This window comes from Notolabrus celidotus, chromosome 4 (assembly GCF_009762535.1).
Source record: "Notolabrus celidotus isolate fNotCel1 chromosome 4, fNotCel1.pri, whole genome shotgun sequence".
Lineage (NCBI taxonomy): Eukaryota > Metazoa > Chordata > Actinopteri > Labriformes > Labridae > Notolabrus > Notolabrus celidotus.
This window is the reverse complement of record NC_048275.1, coordinates 8,697,189-8,716,932: the sequence shown is the minus strand read 5'-3', so window position 1 is coordinate 8,716,932 and position 19,744 is coordinate 8,697,189. Positions and strand designations below refer to the sequence as shown.

The 19,744-nt window shown below is 42.1% G+C and overlaps 2 protein-coding genes across 3 annotated transcripts in view; one reads left to right on the top strand and one right to left on the bottom strand.

Moving 5' to 3' along the window:
• Positions 1-702: 702 nt before the first annotated feature.
• Positions 703-15,555, top strand: phf3 (PHD finger protein 3). Of its 2 annotated transcripts, none has more exons than XM_034681751.1 (16): positions 703-815; positions 2,815-3,065; positions 3,397-3,513; positions 3,608-4,889; positions 5,171-5,441; positions 5,848-5,899; positions 8,774-8,888; positions 9,039-9,195; positions 10,325-10,441; positions 10,595-10,717; positions 10,814-10,961; positions 11,072-11,258; positions 11,875-12,022; positions 12,131-12,220; positions 12,851-13,046; positions 13,151-15,555. In XM_034681751.1, exons 2-16 carry the CDS (start codon positions 2,831-2,833, stop codon positions 14,929-14,931), a joined length of 5,019 nt encoding a protein of 1,672 aa, XP_034537642.1. In that variant the 5' UTR covers positions 703-815; positions 2,815-2,830; the 3' UTR covers positions 14,932-15,555. The 2 variants fall into 2 exon arrangements, with proteins under 2 accessions (XP_034537642.1, XP_034537641.1); XM_034681750.1 differs by having other exon boundaries at positions 5,171-5,450.
• A 2,123-nt stretch (positions 15,556-17,678) lies between these two features.
• Positions 17,679-19,744, bottom strand: part of eys (eyes shut homolog) — a 286,827-nt gene continuing 284,761 nt past the window's right edge. Inside the window, exon 52 of the mRNA XM_034681752.1 lies at positions 17,679-19,226. Coding sequence (XP_034537643.1) covers positions 18,034-19,226 — 1,193 coding nt within the window. The 3' untranslated portion in view covers positions 17,679-18,033. The remainder of the gene's footprint in view (positions 19,227-19,744) is intronic.

The window sequence follows — 19,744 nt, the reverse complement described above, 5'->3', positions numbered from 1 at the left end:
TCTTCAGCCTGTTAGAGGTTTTTGAAATGAATAATGATATGTATCGTTTAAAATATTCACCTTGTTTCTGCCCAAACATACAAACATTCACAATACAACCTGAGAAAGCGTGTTGAGCTACATAACATTTGTTTCATTCCAGATTAACATTTCAAACTAAGTTGTCTGTGCTTGGAGTAACTTAGTTTCTGTTTTATTCCACGGTATAGTTTTTAGAGATTTCAAGTAATGATTTTTAAATAAACATAATGTAACAGAATGCACTTCTATGTATTCTTGGCTGCACTCATGCTTTGAGAAAATACAACATTTTGAGATTATTTTAAGAAGTACTTTGAATACTTCAGTATTTTTAAAAGCAAGTACTCCATTACTTTAACTCGAGTTATAATTTGACACAGCAACTTTAACTTGCATTGGAGTAACATTTGACATGGAGGATCTATACTTAGAATAAAGTAATGAAGCTGTGTACTTTGTCCACCACTGGTTACAATGTCATTGTATGAAAAGCGCTTTATAAATAAAGTCTGATTGATTGATTGATTGATTTAAAATGATGACTTAAACAACCTCTCTAGACTCTTGTTAACACAACACACCAGTAGAAACCATGTTGTATGTAATTGTCTTCAGGCTCCTCTCAGCTGCTATGCTACCTGTAAACAGAAACCACGTGACTCGCAGCAGCGCTGACTGTCAGGGGCTTTGCAGCAGTGGGACGAATGACGGCTTAGTTGGAGGAAGTTACTGGTAGCAGCTGTGCTAGTATGTAACCTTACACGAGTTGGATCCAGCGTTGCGGTAGGATAGAGGTAAGAGTGTTGTCATTATGGAAATAAATACGTTTAAATGTCTACTCTGCAAGTGTTGGAGCAAATGCATGTGGGCGTGATCATGTTTCGTGTGCTTGCAGGCTATAAACAAACTTGGTATGCTACTCAAGGCCTCTATGCTAAAGCGATCAAGCTAGCCTGTGTGACAGATTCATTTATGTGTAATATTTACACATTTGGCCTCATGTTCTGGCATTTCTAGCACAGATTATTACTGATAAAGATTCATTTGAAGGAACAGCTCTGTCGCTGTACACAGTAAGTATCTTGGGGTGATACTTCCTCCATAAGTTAACATTAGCATGCTAACTCAAACAGACGCGCTCTGCAGCGGATTGTTGTTACGCTGTTCGGTTCCACTACACGCGACCAGTTCGCTGACACTACCGAACTTCTAACTTCGTTCGTCGCTTGTCTTGAACCGGAGTGTTAATTCAGTCTAAAGCGCATCCATACAGAGTGTTTTACTCTTTAATATGCCCCAGTTCTCTTGAAATTGCTGATTAAAATACAGGGACGGGGAAACGCTGCCGAAAAGTGCCGTCGCCAGTCTGCTTCGTGTCGCTGCCGCTTGCAATACACAATGAATGGGGGCGAAATATCACACTAACCGCGTCAGTTCGCTATCAGTTGACGCACACAACCCGTTAGCCGTCCGATAACGTTAGCATGCTAACTAGCAATCACCTTATTGAAAGAACGATAACTTGTCAATAACAACACATTAGGAAGTTTATCCAAGTTGGACACATTCATAGTTTTGTAACGCTTAAATAGGAATAATTAAAGTTTATATTAGAGCGATATATGAGGTTATTTTAACGTGAAACAGCCAAACAGAGATGCTAGCGAAGATAGCTGACCGTTGAAAACGAGAAAGCATTCACAGCTGATAGAGGAACCCATGAAGTAAAGTTTCAAGCTTCTCTGATACTCTATTTTCCACTGTAACATTTACAAAAGCAACAGTGATGTTTTATATGAAGAAATGCAAAAGTCATGCATACAGTAAATAAGTCAGAATCAGGTTTTATTGCCAAGTAAATGTACAGCTAAGGGAATATATCTTGGTGTTTTTGGTTCCACAACAATGCCAACAGAAGCATACTTAAAGTATACAAAGATGTTAAATATCTGCACCCCTACTGTCAGGAACCTAAATGGAAAAAGAGAAAAAAAAACAGCTAGAAAAACAATATAAAAATGTGTAGAGAGAAGCTGTACAGTTGTGTTGGAGTGTGCAAGACCATAGGAGGTTCTAAGTGTTACAATTTAAATACAATTCAAATTATTTTAATTCAATATTTTAGCTGTAATATATATTCAATATATTTATATTGCAACATTTGCATCCTGCGCTACCTCACATACTGTTTTATTTATTTATCTATTCACTCCATTATCCATATTTAGTCAGCTCTTTTCTAGTCTGTCCTCATGTTGTTGTTGTTTCGTCTTGTTTTTATATTCTGTCTTTGTTGTTTGTGTATTGTTTCTCTGTCGTTTTATTTGCATTTGCACTGCTTTGCACCTGCCATGTGAGAAACACAATTTAATTCAGCTGTAAACAAGCTATTCAGATGAATGACAATAAAGTTTGACTTGACTTGAAATAATAGAAAACGATAACTTCTGCAGATATCATTATAACTCAACTCAACTTTATTTATAAAGCACCTTTCATACATAAAAACATGCAACCCAAAGTGCTTCACAGAAACATAAAGACATTGTAAAGACATTCATGGACATGTATGAAAAGTGTATGCGCGTTTAACTTGGATAAAAGTTACATATACTCAGTAGTTTGGAGAGTACTCCAAAAGCAACACTAGTTGTAGTAAATGAAGGTGCTGTAAAGTGCTGTTAAAGTATCATATTTACGGTTAGGTTGTCTTACTGATGATAGCTGTCTGTCTTTAAACACTAACATGAATTTGCTTTGTTCCCTACCTCCTCTCTGTTTTGGTTGATGCAGGACGGCCGGAGCATTCATGGATATTGTGGACACCTTTAATCATCTAATACCCAGCGACCAGTTGGACGAGTCCCTGGTAATAGGCCAGAATCTGGAATGTGAAGCCAGTAATGAGTTTGGTGCAGGACTGCGACTGGAAGATTCACTGAAGAATATGCTCAGCGACAAAGATCCCATGTTTGGCTGTGCAAGCTCTCAGTTCAATCTGCTGGACAATGAAGAGCCCACTTTTCCAGTTGCTGACTCAACAGGTAAGTTGGCACACAGAATAGTGAAAATGTTGAATGTAGATTTTTACTGACTGCAAGCTTTGATAAAAAGCTGAGCAACCTAATTTAATACCAAGACGCAACAATGGGCAATTCAGAGTTGGTCGTTCAAGTATGCATAATCAGCTTGATAATACTTTTAATCAGCAGCAATTTTTCATCACTCTGGTTTTGCTCAGTATGATTTTTTGGAAGTAAAAAAAAAAGTAAATGCTTCTCTGTGAAAATATCAGAAGTGCAGAAAATGTTCTGCAGCTGGGAAGATGTTTGAATATCATTTTTAAAATAAAATCTGGAACCATTTCTGTTGCAGGCCTTGAAGGAGCATCAGCATCTTCGGTCATCAGCAGTGAGCTGACGGTCGCAGACAACACACAACTGAAGCGACCTGTTGGCAGGCGGAGGAAACGTCCACTTTCTTTAGATCTAGGTAAGTTGATGCTCATTTATGTTCCTGTTTCCACCCTGTTATACCTTCAAATTAGAAATGACGTGACACATTTGTCCTTTTCTTATCAAAACAGAACCAGAACCCCCTAACACGCCCTCCAAATGTGTAGCTCGAGGAAGACCAGGAAGGAAACCAGCCAACAGGCTCCAGAAGACATTTCTGATAGAGAAAGGACTCAAAGGCACCCAGCTGAAGAAGGAATTAACCCTAGGAGGACGTATAAATATAGGCGATCTTGATGGTGGACTATGGCTGAATCCTGTGGTTGTATTGAGACGGTTGACAGTCACAATTGGAGGATTCAAGATTGAGCTTCTTCCTGGACCCTCTTACACCCACAATGTGGAAACAAGTGAGTCTTCAGGCTTCGAAGATGGATTTTCATATGCTGGGGACATCGGGTTTGCCGTGCTGCCAGATGAAGCTGTGAATGCACAGATTCCATCGCGGGACAATGAGGCAGAGATGGAGAAGAGCTCTGCTGATGATTCAGCCCTTGGGCTGGGCCCGTATGTAAATCCTAATGAAGTGCAGACCTCCAACGGGACGATAAAAGAGAGTGCCTGCCCACAAGAGACAAAACTTGACAGTCAGAGTGTTTCTGGACAGCAGGGGCCAGTTAGCAAAGACAAACAACCACACAATAATGAGGATAACGGGACTGATGTTAGTAATAAGACTGATGGTCAGGGGAAACAACAGATTGTAGAGAAACCATTGCTCAAGCCTAAACAAGGAGTTACCCCTAACAAGAATAAGGACTTGGTTTCAGGTAACCCAAACAACATTGTGAAGGGACACAAAGTATCCCAAAACATGCCATCCGCCATCACCCAAAGAGATGACCTGCACAAGTTGAAATCCTTAAAGGAAAAGAAAGATGTTGCACCTTTGAAACGGCCTACAGACATCACCCAAAGTGAGCACGCTAATAAACTACAAAAGATACAGAGCACAGGAGATCCAAGAGTGAAGCCAAAATCACCAACTTCACCCAGTGCTGTAGTGAAAAAGATCCCATCGTCCGGCAACCAGGGACCAACTAAACAGACCCCTCCTCACAACAGCTCCAAAGGTGAGACGGCTCATCCGGCACAGGCACGTCCGGGTCTTTCTTCAAAACCCCCGGATGAAGGAGGGCAGGAGAAGGCGAAGCTGAAAAAGCCAGAGAAGATCATACTCAGGCAGAAAAGTAAAACAGGGAGAAGTATTTATGTGGAGGAGCCGCAGCTGTTCATTCCAGATAATGCTCCCGTCACAAAGAAGGAAACTGCTGAGGAGCAGCCTGCCAACAGTGAGAGTGTTTGGGATGGGAACAACTGCTGTGGGCTGTGCAAAAAACACCACAATAACATGTATGTTTTTCTCTTTACTCTGATGAAAAACAAAGTGTTACAGATATGAATCTAAAGGCAGATTGTTTACTTTGTGATGTGAACTTAGTTTATGACTTCAGGGTTAATATTCTGTTTGTTGCAGAGCTGTGACCTGCATTGAATTGTTAGTCGTTCTACATTTACTCAGAGCAGCATGCAATATTTGAGGGATTTTATGAGGAAGCAGAAATGAATCATACAGTTAAATCCATCACTGTCCTGCTGTGTCAGAGCATTAAACGCACCATGCTTTGTTTCAGGTTCATGGTAGGCTGTGGTCGTTGTGACGACTGGTTCCACGGTGACTGCGTTGGCCTCGACTTGACAAAGGTGCGAGAAATGGAGGAGGAGGACCAGATGTATGTGTGCTTGAAATGCTGTGAGGAGGAAAACAAGAAGGTGGAGCCCGAGCCCCCGGTTGTGGTCAAACCAGAAGTCCCGGCAAAGACCGAAGTTCCGGATCAAAAGCTGCCTCCGAAGCCCAGACCAGTACCCTCCCAGGCTGCGCTGACATCTGGAGGAGTCAGACCAGTAAGAAAGGTAGGCAGTTCTTCGTTTGGGGTGTTTGATCATGCATTGAAGAAATGTCAATCTTTCAAATACAAAGGATCCTTTTATTTGTTCCCACAGCTAATTCATCCTCTGATTTTAGGCATAGCTGAGGGTTTGTTGTGTTTTTGCCTTTACTTTGCTCTCACAGAAGGCTTGCACATGGGTGTGAGGTGAACATGCTGCGGTCACCACAAGTTTGAAACAATTTCACACACGTAAAAGTCACCCTTTGTGTTCTTTAAAACCAGGGTTAAGCCAGGGTCAGGGTTAATAATACCTCTTTTCTCCTTCTCTCCTAGCAGCTCAAATTGCATTAATAGTGTGTCTCCTAATGTAATGGAGTAGTGATGAACCAATGTTTGTTTGTACTTCCCTCCAACAACAGGATCCTGATAGAAGACAGTCCACAGACGGGAGAGAATCATCTCATAGAACAGGTATGTTTCTGTGGTTATAAGAGGGGCTGTGGATGGAACAACAAGTCTGTTTTTAAGATTGACTGAAGGCAAACACACCACATCAATTAAATTGTATACATAAGGTCACTATAGGTTGGTGGTTAATGGATTCAAGAACTTTGTACAGACACTTCTGTGGGCAGTACAATGAAGCAGGATTTGCGGTTTCACTTCTAACCTGCTCTGCTCCAGGTTATGTTCTGGATAAATTATAGGTGTTTTAAAAAAAATCGCCCACTCACCAATCAGTTGTCTTGATCCGGGAGGTTTGTGAGCTGATCCTGAGAGGGGAGGAGGGAAAGAGACCACAAGCACTTTGTCGGTCCTTAATGATTTTTCATAGGAATTGTACTCATGATGACATCACCCCATTACAGAGGCTGCAAAAGCACCAGAGACTAGTAATTGTAGCACATAAAATACATGAAAATGATGTTCTCTTTGATTTTAATCATTTATTTATTTGTATAGGGACAAGTATGTGAAGCAGGTCAACCTATGCAACACTACAGCATTTATAGACCGAGCTAATTTGCACTGCCCGTCCCAACATGGGCCTTTAAACTACATTAAATGAACAGCTACACAAAAGACAGTACAAAAATTCAAAGCTTGATCCGGGCAACTGGACGTGGTAGAAATTCTTGAAGACGCTTCACCTCTCCTCCGGAAGGCCTCTTCAGTTCTGACCAGACTGGGGAAGAGCAAGAAAAGCTCTAGCTCTAGCTGAAGAAGCACAGAAGAAGAATCCTTTCAGAGGAGAGGTGAAACGTCTTCAAGAATTTCTACCAAGTCCAGTTACCCAGATCAAGCTTTGAATTACCATGACCTGGATGACTGAGAACCTTCACAGACACAGTACAAAACAAACTTAACAATCAGACGGTCATGTTAGTTTAACCCTACTGATGATGTGCTGTTGAAATAGTCATCCCTCTCAGTACAAGAGGAGACGCAGGTTCAGACTTTGGTGTGTGTGTGTTTGGCCGAGGAGCGAGCAGTGCAAAGGTACCATCTGTTTGGCTGTAGAGAACTGACTGAACGCCTCCAAGTCAGAATCCCCCTCTAGACATAACCGTACCATAGTGCTGCAGATCTTTGTTTGATCCTGGATAGCTAACCTCAGTCAGTCAGTCAATCCATCAATCAATCATTCAATCAATCAATCAATCAATCAATCAATCAATCAATCAATCAATGAAGCTTTATTTATATAGCACCTTTCATACAAATCAAATGCAACCCAAAGTGCTTTACAGTGATTGGAAAAACAAGAAAGAAGCAGAAATGAAACAATGGCAAGACATATTAGGGGAAGATAATAATAATAATAAAAATAATAATAATACAAATTTAAAATAATAAGAATAACATCAAAAAAATAGAGACTAATGCACACCAAAAATAAAATATGTGTAATTAAAATAAGTTAAAGCATAAAAATTAAGAATAAAAATATTTAAAATAGATTTAAAAGGGTAAGGGATAAGATTTGAAAAATATATACTAAAGCTAAAATGAGTCAATGAGTGATGCTGTTTGTGACAGGACTGAGGCACAGCAGGAAATGATGGTGCTATATTTTCATATTCATTTTTAATTTCTCCATACCTTCCTGTTTGAGCCCCCTGGGGCTGCAGCTGCAATATGCTGAAATCTTACACCTCCGACTGGCGCCGTCACACACACCACAACATATCAACAAATCAATTTACTAGTTAGTTAAATGCATTAATGATGGGAACAAGATATATCGAGGATCAATCTGCGCATTCACTCTTGGTGTTTTCTCTGTCAATGCTGCTGAAGTGATTTTGGTTTGAATTTTGTGACTAACTTCTTCATATTCTCTGATATCATAGTTTTTACTTAGTCCGTTAAAAAAGATGACCACGCTTAGAGAAACTGTGTTTTGATTTTTCAGGTTGATAACCGGTTTCACATGAGCGCTTAGCATGATCTCTTTTATCAGGGCTAGAGAAGCCAGATAACAAAAGACACCTCAGGAATCTTAAACCGGCTTCCCAGCACTGACCTCAGGCCTACAGACCTACTTTGATTAAAATGAGATAAGATCAAGACTGAAAAACTGGACTGATAGTTATATATGTACTGGACTAGAGAGGAAATGTACGAACAATACCTCTCTAGACTTGTTTAAATAAAATACTGGAATTATAAAACATACCTCTTGCTGGTGACTGGTGACATTTGCTGCACTGCAGTGGAACATGTAGGTGTATCCTGTCTATCCTGAATGTAGGTGTATCCTGTTTTCTGGTGCAAACCCCCCCGAAAGTATGGAAAGGGAAATCTACTTTAACTTAGACAGGCTGTTTCATAAGCTCCCCAAAACTAAGACTGATCTCCAAGGTCACTGTTGATACTTGAAAATCTCAAGTTTAGAGTGAGATTCAAAACAACAACGAACATAGAGGACATCCTGGGAGCTTTTCAGCATAGTAAAAAAAGAACAAAAGGGAAGTGTACCTGTCGGGTAAGAGAGTCTGAAAAAAGCTGCAAACAGTTTTGTCGTGCTGCTTCTGTTGTTTTTAACCTCCATACTGGTAACCCAGTGGTGGTTAAAAACAACTTCAAACTGAGTAAAATGCCAAATTTTACTGTCACCCTCCCGCCTACAACAGTCTTTCATACTTTGAGGACCTGCTTGTTAAAGGTCATCCACAACTACATGTAAAAATGTCATTATCCGGTTCTGTGTTCAATACACAATAAAAAAAGTCTCATTGTTCTTCCTTTAACAGCTAAACTTGCACACATTTTTGTATCAGGTATTTCAGTGTTTAACATTTTTTGCGTGCCACTCAGTTTTGTGTCATTCTGTCCTCACAGGCGTTCAGCTGAAACACGAGACGAGAAATAAGTCGTCGTCTTCAAAGAAACCCGTGTCTGTGGAGGCAATCAGGCGCAGCGTTCGTGACTCTCTGAAAGAAATCCTGATACAGAGGTAAGAAGTTCACGAGCAGAAGTAATCAAACAGATCTGTTTAAATAAACTGAGCTTTAGGTTGCATTCAAAGTTTGTTTTTATTGGAAAAAAAAAACTGCACAAACAATTACCTGAGTGCTCAAAATGTGTCACTTTCTGCGTTTTTAAGGTTGAAAGAGTCGGATCTGAAAATCTCAGTGGAGAGGGCCTCTGAAGTTGCCAAGAAGACAGAGAGGGAGCTTTTCCATTTGTACAAAGACACCGACAACAAGTACAAGAACAAGTACAGAAGTCTGATGTTTAACCTTAAAGATACTAAAAATAATGTGAGTACAATATTTTTTCATTCATTCACTTTCACTGCTTCGCGGATGACACCCAGCTCTACCTGTCCAGTAAACCCGACTCCACTCTCCCACCCTCCTCCCTCACCCTCTGCCTCTCTGAGATCAAATCCTGGTTCACCTCCAACTTCCTTCAACTCAACAGCAATAAAACAGAACTCCTCCTCATAGGTACTAAGTCCACCCTATCCAAAGCCGACAGTTTCTCCCTCACCATAGACAGTTGTACAGTTTCCCCCTCCCCTCAGGTAAAGAGTCTGGGTGTCATCCTCGACAGCTCACTTTCTTTCCACTCTCATATCAATAACATAACCCGGTCTGCATACTTCCACCTCCGTAACATCAACCGTCTCCGCCCCTCTCTCACCCCTCACACCACTGCTATCCTGGTCCACAGTCTCGTCACCTCCCGTATCGATTATTGTAATTCACTCCTCTTCGGTGTCCCTCACAAATCCCTCCATAAGCTTCAACTGGTCCAAAACTCTGCAGCCTGCATCATTACCAGAACCCCCTCCTTCCACCACATCACCCCCGTCCTCCAGCAGCTCCACTGGCTCCCGGTCATCTTCAGAATCAACTTCAAAATCCTCCTGTATACTTTTAAAGCCATCCACAACCTCTCCCCCATCCTATCTGTCTGATCTCCTCCACATCGTCACCCCCTCTCGCTCCCTCAGGTCTTCCTCTTCCCTCCACCTCTCTGTGCACCCTGCCCGTCTTAGCACCATGGGGAGCAGGGCTTTCAGTCGCTCTGCTCCCCAACTCTGGAACTCACTCCCACCAGACATCTGAAACACTGATTCACTTCCCGTATTCAAATCAAAACTCAAAACCCATCTGTTCAAATCCGCATTCTCTGCTTAACTTCACTGCCTCATTTTAACTTGGTGTTACTTTGCTTGTTGTTTTTATTTATTTTATCGTGTTGTTTTTATTGTGTTTTATCCTCTCTGTAAAGTGTCCTTGAGCGCTTGGAAAGGCGCTTGAAATAAAATGTATTATTATTATTACAATTTTGAGACTTCATCCAAGAAGTTTTGTTGGTTTAGCTTTTCAGTCAAATACAACTGTTGTTACGTTTTGCTTTATTCTGTTTTTTTTTTTTTAGGTCCTCTTTAAGAGGGTGCTCAAAGGGGAAATTTCTCCTGATAATCTGATCCGAATGAGTCCTGAAGAACTGGCCTCGAAGGAATTGGCTGCGTGGCGACAAAGGGAAAACCGCCATGTATGTTTTTAAATTTCATTGCATTAATTCAACCTGAGGGAAGCCCATGATGTAGTAATGACAAAACATTTTAGGACTTTTCCTCTTATCAAAATAAGTTGGTTACATTTTGGAAACTATCTTTCTGAAAGCAACAACTTCATTATTTTTCAGACAATCGAGATGATTGAAAAAGAGCAAAGAGAGGTGGAGAGGCGGCCGATCACCAAGATCACACACAAAGGGGAAATTGAAATCGAAAGCCAAGAACCAATGAAAGCCCCTGAGCCTGCAGAGGTAAGAAGCAAGCCACATAATGTTGTGCTTTGCTGTGTATTTACCGGTAAAACAGTGTTACACCTCTGCTTGTATTTCTTTTGATCCTCTTGTTAGGTTAAGACTTCACCCAAATCCACTGAAGTGTCCTCAGAAAAACCTCCAAACACCCCGGAGCAGACGGAAGAAAGTACCAAGACGGAGAAAGACACAACAAGCCAACACAAGTCGCACTTGTTTGACCTTCACTGCAAAATCTGCACCGGTAAATCCTCACACACAAGAAAAGCTGATCTCTATCTCAGCCTGCCTTTGGTGCTGCTTCCCTGCATAGGTGTGTCACTATCCTCAATAACAAGTGTTTTTCTTTTTAAGGTCGTATGGCGCCACCTGTGGAGGAGGCTCCAACCAAAGTGGTCAAAGTTGCTACGACAGTGGTGAGGAGGCAGTCCACCAAAGCAGAGGAGACAAAGAGCACAACACCAACTGGAGCGGAGGATAATCTGCACCTCACGGTTTTAGAGGAGAGCTTCCGAAGCTCTCAGTCGGGGTACGAAGGAAGGTAGGAATTTTCAACACCTCAGTGAGCTTCAAAATGCACTTGTTAACTTGTCAGCCACAGCAAGAGATATTACTTTAGAAAGCCTTCAACTCACTGCTCCAAACTCTGTGAAGTGCTTGAAGTTTCATCATTCAAATGTCTTGGTATTTGGTTTAAAGAATCTCCTTTGTATTCAAACAACATTTAAAATGTCACAACCAAACTGCAGCAAAAACTCAGACACAGATCCAGCTTGCTGTTAAATTGTCTATGAAGTGTTGTAGATGCAGGCTCTCTAGTAGATTATGGTCATACAATACACAGGTATGTTTATGCTACAGCTTTTAAATTCTCACTCTGCCTGGGCATTCAACATTTGATCAAATATCTGTGCTGAATTTGCCTTTATGTCTCAGGATCAGCGACGTATCAAGTGATCTAGCTCTGCTGGATTGGACCACTGAGTGCTCTTCTTTTTTGAAATGTTCTAATTGGCAATTAAGAAAACCTCTTTGATTTAAGAGGCTGGAATAAAGCTTGGATTGAAGTTGAACATGGTTATTTTGGACCCTCTGAGCCAGGTTTTTGTGCAGCTTGTTTCGTCCAATCTCATCTGAATCTTTGTCGTTTGCCACAGGTTGGATCTTTCAGCTGGCAGAGATGAGAAGAATGGTTTCCTTTCCACCCTGACTCCCCTGTGGCGTGGATTCATTCACATGCACTCTGTGGCAAAGTTATTCACAAAAGCTTTCCCGGTCTCGGGCATCTTGGACCAGCTGACTGATGTAAAGTGGAGCCAAATGCTCATATTCAAAAATTTGAATTGTCAATGCAAAGTAGTTTAAAAAAGAAGAACCGTCAGTGAGGTTTGTGTCTTCTCTTTTCTTCATTAGGACCTTCCAGACAGCATTCAAGTGGGGGGACGGATCAGTCCACAGATGGTGTGGGACTATTTGGATAAGATTCGTGCGACTGGGACAAAAGTGAGTGTTTGTGCAGCCTGTAGAAAAATAAAGCCTCTATATTCATCACCCACAATTTCATAAAGTTCATTGTGACCAGGAACAGCTCAGTCTTCAGTCTAGACCTAGAACATTAGTCTAGAACAGGGGTTCCCAAACTTTTCAGCCCACAACACCCGAAATATAGATGCCAAAGACCCCCACTGTCCCTCAAAGTGAATTAATGTGGCTTCATTTAGCTGGTCTGGAGAAAATTAGCCTACCTAGATGTGTCTGTGTTTCCTGTGCTGTTATGAATTAACCTACTGCTACTGATGCTTTTGATAATGAACTGTTCACTAACCCTAAACTTAGGAGTCATCTGGCAAAAAGAAAGGCAGAAAACTCATTACATTTTCTATTTTCAAGGTTTTATTTCAAATGTAGCTACTATTATTTTTCAATATTTAAAACTTAAAAAAACCCCAAAACATTCTGGAAGACATCCCCCCCCATTTGTGTCTCCCCACCCCCCAGGGGGTCCCCACCCACACTTTGAGAACCCCTGGTCTAGAACTTCCCCTCTTATCTGATGTTATGTAATTTAGAGCTGTTTAAATTCTTGACAGACTTCCTGTTCTTCTCTGACACATGCGTTTCCTTTAATTAAAGGAGGTGTGCCTGATCCGCTTCTCCCCTGAGACAGAGGAAGACGAGATCTCCTATACTCTACTTTATGCCTACTTCAGCAGCCGTAAGCGCTTTGGGGTGGTGTCCAATAACCTGAAACAAGTGAAAGACATGTATCTCATTCCTTTGGGTGCCACTGAAAAAGTTCCACATCAGCTTGCTCCCTTTGACGGGCCAGGTAACCAGAGCGCCTCAGCTATTGTCTCTCAGATAATTCATATATTTCAGTAATAAACCTACATCTCTCATGTGTCAGATCTAATCAATCTTTTGATTTGACAGGTTTAGAAAACAACCGTGCCAACCTTCTCCTTGGACTCATTATTCGCCAGAGACCCAAGAGGGATTTTCTTACTGTAGATGTGAACGAAACTGAAAGTATTGTTCCTGAAATCAAGCCTATCACTCTTTCCTCAAGAGAAACCAGAGAACCAGAGAAGGAAGATAATTTTTTCCTCTCGTCTTTGACTACTGCGCACAGTAAAGAGAAGGACAAACCACTTAACACTACTGAAGAAGTTAATGAGCCGATTACAGAGTCTATAGAAGAACCATCTGCATCAGAGGAGACCAACAATCAGGAATCTCAAAAACCGCTGCGCTTCCTTCCAGGTGTATTGGTAGGCTGGGGTGGGGAGTTGCCACCTCTACCAGATGTTGGAGTGAAACCTGCAAAAACAGCAGATGACACCCAGAAGACCCCACCAGCTCTGAAAACAGAGGCATCCACCGGAAACTCGAAAAGTCCAACAGCTGCTGCACCACGAGAGCGCTTTGTCATCAAAAAGAAAGAAGTTAAACCTGTTAAAGCTGAACCGGAGCTCTCCAGCCTGACTGATTCGACTGCTGCTAACAACTCATCAGCAAAGGATGCTGCAGCGGTGACCCCCAGTGCACCAATCTCTCTGAAAGATAAGCCTCCAGATGTATCAACTGAAGCCTTCCTGGCAAGCTTGTCAACAACTCCGAGTGGGGCTGAAACTAGCAGCTCTGCCTCAGCAAACAAAGGAGACGCTGGGCTTTTGTCTGAAAATGAAAAAGGAACATCTGAAGGGAATTCTTCTTCGCAGTCAAACTCCCAGACCGCTGCAGCTCACACAAATAGCTCGAAACCTCCTTTAAGTGGAATATTGAAGAAATCTTCAGCGTTTTCCAGTGTGAATGAAGATAAAATAACGGTGCTACAAAAGGATACAGCCAGCCTCCCAGTTCCTTTGAGTCCTAAACCGGTTCCTGCTTTAAGCAGCACTAGAAATGTTCCTGTGACACTATTTCACCAAGGATATCTGCAGATTTCTCAGGCCAAGAACAAAGCTGTGGAAGAAAAACACACGTCAACACTATTGTTCCCAAGTGTAAAGGAAGATCCCAGCATGTCCCAGGCTGGTGCTTCAGTAACCAACACAGTAAACCCTCCAACAGTCCAAGGACCACAAGCAGCAGGTAACACTGAAGCCACTGAAACCACTGACGCCACTGAGCCCGAACAAGACTCAGAAGTGGCCTCAGCTCTCCCAGTTTACAACCCAGCTGAACCCACACCATCAGAGCCTCAGGTACCTGGCAGCTACGAAGACACAACCGGCCCTCTTCCTGACACGTTCTCCGACCAGGATCAGAACCACAGCACATCAGTGGCCCAGGACCACACCTCGCATGCCATCCCTGGCCTCGAGGGCTACTCCGATTCATCCGGCCCGTCTCCAACTCAGGCCAAAGATCACAAGCGAGTAGAGGAGCGATACAGCGACCCTTGGGAGAGGCCGCGAAACACAGAAGACCGAGACCACCACGCGAGGCACAGCCATCACAGGGACTCCCATCACGGGAAGAAGAGCCGGCACCACGACAGGGAGCGGGAGAAAAAGCACGACCGCAGCCATGACGACAAGTACAGAGAGAGGAGCAGGCACCATGGACACTCGGAGGACCGCTACGGTGAGAAGAGGAAAGAGAGGCAGCACAGTGACGACCACAGCAGCCGGCACAAGGACAGACACCGACACAGACGGGACTCTGATTATGAGAACGGGCGGAGGAGTTCAAAAGACAGTTACTCATAAACGCGTTATTTTAATTTTGAAAAGCCCTGACAGGGCTGTGAGACAGACTCAACAGGGTCACACTGTTTCAGCTTTACTCAGCTGATAGTGGAGTTGTTTTGTTTTTACACATCAGTCTGCAGCTTGAATGCCATTTCCCTTACAAAGGTTCCATTCTACGTTAATTGACAGTACAGCCAAAATGAATTATCATTTCAAAAGGATCGTAGAGATCCTCAAAGATTCGTTCTTTTCAGACCAAGAAGAACTCGGCATTGGAACAGGTTCAAGTTTTTAACCTTTTATTGTGTAAAACTTCTTCACATTGGGCTGCTGTACCGACGACAAAGAGGATCCGGACGTGTTTCCAATGTGGTGTGGACCATTTGCTGAGAAGTTGAAGTTGCACTCAAACGTTTGGAATGAATGTAACACAGAAGACATTTAACTGAGGACAGAGATCCAAACAGCAGCTTTGCTTTTTCTCAACGTCATTTCTTTTCAAATTGCTTAAATATTTTATAAACTTACTTTCTATTGAAAAAAGTATGTACATTTTGGCTTGTAATATAAAGTAGAGATTATGTGTGCCTTTGCACTGTGTGTTTATGTACAGTTCGTAATAAAGCTAATCCTTTTTTATTATTGATTATAAAAGGTCATTTCTTTCATCTTGTATTAAATCACATTGATACTGAGTTACATTGTGTTCTTTCAATCACTTTAGACACAGATGACATGTTTTTAAAAATATTCTGAACATCTAAGAAAACAATTCATGACAAGATGGTTTGGACACATATCTAATACACCATGATACATAGAAGATAAACACTTGAGCTGCAGGGTGTCGAAGAAACAGGAACAAAAGTACAGTTAAGTGTGAAGATTTAGTGTTTAAAACTTGCTACTGTCAACTGTTAAACACATCTACTCAGATAACATGAATATTGTGCGCATTAAAACAATAAATAACTTACATCAAGTTTAAGCATTTCACAGGGAATTTTCAGCTTTCAGGCCTATATGTCTAAAATTAACAGTAGGAATATTTTTTGTCCAATACATCTAACCCGACTTCTTACACTCTTCTTACCACGCACATACTTAACTAAAAATGTTTTACAACACACCTTCAGTTGCCTGGTTTGCAAATACAACATAAACCTTTTTGGGAAACATTGGGGAAATATTCAAGAAGCAATCAAAGAAAGAAGAAGATATATTTCACTTATTGCGAACCTGAAATATACGGAAGAGGATTAGGGCCACATGAAAAAATAAAGGTGCAATTTTTTAATTTTATTTTGAGGATCAAGTCAGAGTTTTGACTTATTTCTTAGAATTCTGACAGTTTTGGGGGGAGGGGGGCATTTTTGCCTTTAATGGATAGGACAGCTGAAGGGAGACAGGAAATGTGGGGAGTGGAGAGAGGAGGAGGACATACAGTAAATGGTCGAGGCTGGACCAAGCGGCAACCTCCGGTCTCAAAGTATGAAGCCCATGCAGAAGTGTTATAAACTGCAATTCATTGAGAGACCGCTTGAAAAAAGATGATCTTTGCAGCATTAATAAACATGTTTACAGCCTGGTTCAAAAAACGGCTTGGCTCTACATAGTTAATTTCTACATCGACACACACTGTACGGGGGGTGAATTTTTTTCTAACGCAATGGTTCAGAAGATATTAAGATTACAAGTTTTTGCCCAAATAAGGACCTGACTGACGTGACTCCTGGCTGGGAACACATAGCTGTTGGCTAGGAGGCTCAAACCCCGCCCCTTTACGTCAAACTATGCCTGGTTGGGTTCCGCATTTCCAATATGGCTGTCGCTGTCGATTGGCTTCAAAACAGTGCTCAGGAACAGATGGGTGACGTCATGGATACTACTGCGACAAGGGCTACAGCCTTTGTATATGGGGCGCACACTTAGACCGCTTGGTCAATGGTGCCCCTGAATTCTGATTTTAAAGGTGACATATGCAAAATTGACTTTTTAATGGTTCTCTACCTGAAATATGTGTCCCTGTCTACAAACCCCCTGGAAATGAATTCAATCCATTCTGCCCCTGTTCTGATTTCTCCACCTTTCTGTAAATGTGTGTGAAATGAGCCATTTCAGTTTTCAGTGTTTTTCTTACATCACAACAACATCCGGTCTGTAACGGAGTCAGAGCTCGGAGCTTGTTCAGCCCATAGACTGTATCAAATACAACTCAACCCATCCTCTGTTTTTCATTACCTGCACACACGTGTGCTAACAAGGAGCTTAGGAGGGAGGCATGCTAGTTGTAGGCTGTCTTAATAAACTCAAAGGTCAGTTTTACTCCCCACGTCTGCAGATTTGAAGATCTAGTGGATGATTTTTATTTATCATGGATAAGTGCTAGCGCTAGTTAGCATAGCCACATAGCTACATGTTCGTAGCTGTGTACCAAGACACACGTCTACATACTGATAAATAAAACAACAAGAAACACTAAATCTGTGACCAATGGTTCAGAAAAGGTCCTGCTGCAGGCGCCTCTCCGTCAGGATCAGATTCTGGATCAGATTCAGAGGGTTGAAGTAACGCGGGTCTGTGAGCAGCCGTGTATATTCAGCCAACATGTAAATATTAGATCAACTGGCTGGAGAGCCGAGGCCAAATCCACTTCCTGAGGGGGCATGGTCAGAGAGAAAACACACTGTTCTGAGCAGGGCTGAAGAAGAGGGTTTTTCAGGCATGCCAAAATCTAATTTCAAAGTGTTTTTTGAGCAATAAACTTTAAAGACATGTTTTGGGGACCTCTTGGACCAATAGCGGAACATGTCACCTTTAATCTCAGAGTTTAAAAAGATACATTGAAACTTAATTTTTCCCCCAGTGGCCCTAAACCTCTTCTGTTGAACCAGCCTTGGATCAAAGTGACAGAATAAAATCCTACATTTGTTGCACCAACAAAATGAAGCACATTGAATTGCAGAAAGTAACCAAAGCAGTGAGCACCGTTAGTCCTGTAGTCCTGTGTGCGTATTTTCATTACCATGTATTTTTTCACCAGCTGACTACTGCACAGAAAGTAATGCAAGTAACCCTTTCCCATTTGTACATTTGGCCTCTGGAGTTACACTGTCACTTCTAATCACTGCCCTCGTAAACGTTCAAACCTTCACTATTCTTCTGAAACAGCAGCGGCTTTGTATCTTTGAATAAATGAACATTTCTGAGTTTTCCTTCAAAGCCTTTCAGAAACAACCCTGAAGTGACATTTGATACGTTCCTGTATAACCCAAATCCTCCGAGGTAAAGCTGACTGCCGTAATTTAAGGCAACATAACGCTCAAACGGGTCCATATCTTGGAAGATGATCCTCTTATTGTTTAGGAAAACCTGAATCAGTGTGCCGTTTAAAGACAGGGAGACATTATGCCATTTGTTGCAGCAGAGGGAAAGATTTCTAAAAGTCACCGGGGGCGAAAGTCTCTCCCCGAGATTCAGTACAACTTTGAGGCGTCCTCCCTCAAGTCCCACTGCGAGGTAGTCGTCGTCTTCCTGTTCAGCTGTTCCCATCCAAAGTATCAAACTGTCATTAGAGCTTGTGCTGAAGCTGAAAGAAACCTGTGCGTATTTCAGATTCCTCGTGTTGTATCTTGGGTCTGAGTATTTAACGTACGAGTTCCCCACAAACCTGAGAGTTTCTGTGGCTATTTCTGTGTCGCAATACCTCCCTCCCCATCCTAGCGGGCATATACAGCTGTATGAGGTGTCACTAGATGGAGCACATATGGAGCCATGTTTGCAGACATTGCTTACACAGACTATAGTCTGGTTGCACACCGAGCCAGTCCATGGCAGCGGGCATACACATGAAAATGAGTTACTTCCTAAAGGCAAGCAGCGCCCTCCGTTTTGGCACACCTTGTACCCACATGCAGTCCCATCCCAGTCCCCTACATTAGCTCCACTGACTGCTCCCATCTCTGTTAACTCTAACTCTTGACCGTTGATGAGAAGTTCTCTCAACCCCCCGCTGAAACCAGTTGGCTCCCGTTCTGTAGCCTCTGTGGACACCAAGCTCAGAGTTGACACCCCACCAATAAAAATGTCAGAAGCGACGTCCAAGGTGGCCATCCCTTCTGTCCCGTTCTCTCTAACCTCTTTGTTATCCAGGCTGAGGAAGCCTTGGTGACCAAATCTGCCAGCCTTCACCGTGTGCCAGATCCTGCCACGCGAGTTCACTTTGTCGACAGACTGCAAGACGTGGGTGCCATCACCGAGGTTGAATCGCAGCTGGACAAACCCAGATGTCAGAGAAAGGCAGAAGAAGTCTCCTATCAGAAGAAATGGAACAGCACTGTTATTCAGACGCTTAATGAGAATATAAGCAGCAGCAGAAAACCTCAATGTAACATTTTAATAGTCCATTAGTTAAAGCTCCTGTGGCTCCCCAGCTGGAGACACTGGTACATTTTATCTGTTTACTTATCTGACCTGTACTTGTGTGAGTTGTGCTTTCCAAAGAGAAACTAAGCCAGCTGTCTTGAAACAGTCAAATGCAATAGAGTAATAAGACTTTTATGGCAAGGTGCAGTTGTTCACTTTATCTGACACCTACCCCGCTGCAGCTGTTACAGGCATTACAAATAACAAAATAAGACATTACATATGTTGTCCTGTTTATTGTAGATTATGGTCTCATTTGTTTTTGTAGCTCATAAAGAGGAAAAATTCTTACTTTCAGTCTGTTTCTCTTTTCTCTTTTAACTTTTTTTATTGAGTTTTCCATCGACTTAATCATGATAATTTTTTCTTGCAGCATACATTGCTGGTAAACACATACAAAAAACCC

Bases quoted from the DNA above. Each gene is read 5' to 3' on its own strand.
- phf3 (XM_034681750.1), top strand. From the start codon at position 2,831: ATGGATATTGTGGACACCTTTAATCATCTAATACCCAGCGACCAGTTG. The intron at 5,451-5,847 runs GTAGGCAGTTCT...CTCCAACAACAG, and splicing joins GAGTCAGACCAGTAAGAAAG to GATCCTGATAGAAGACAGTC. The intron at 8,889-9,038 runs GTAAGAAGTTCA...TGCGTTTTTAAG, and splicing joins AAAGAAATCCTGATACAGAG to GTTGAAAGAGTCGGATCTGA.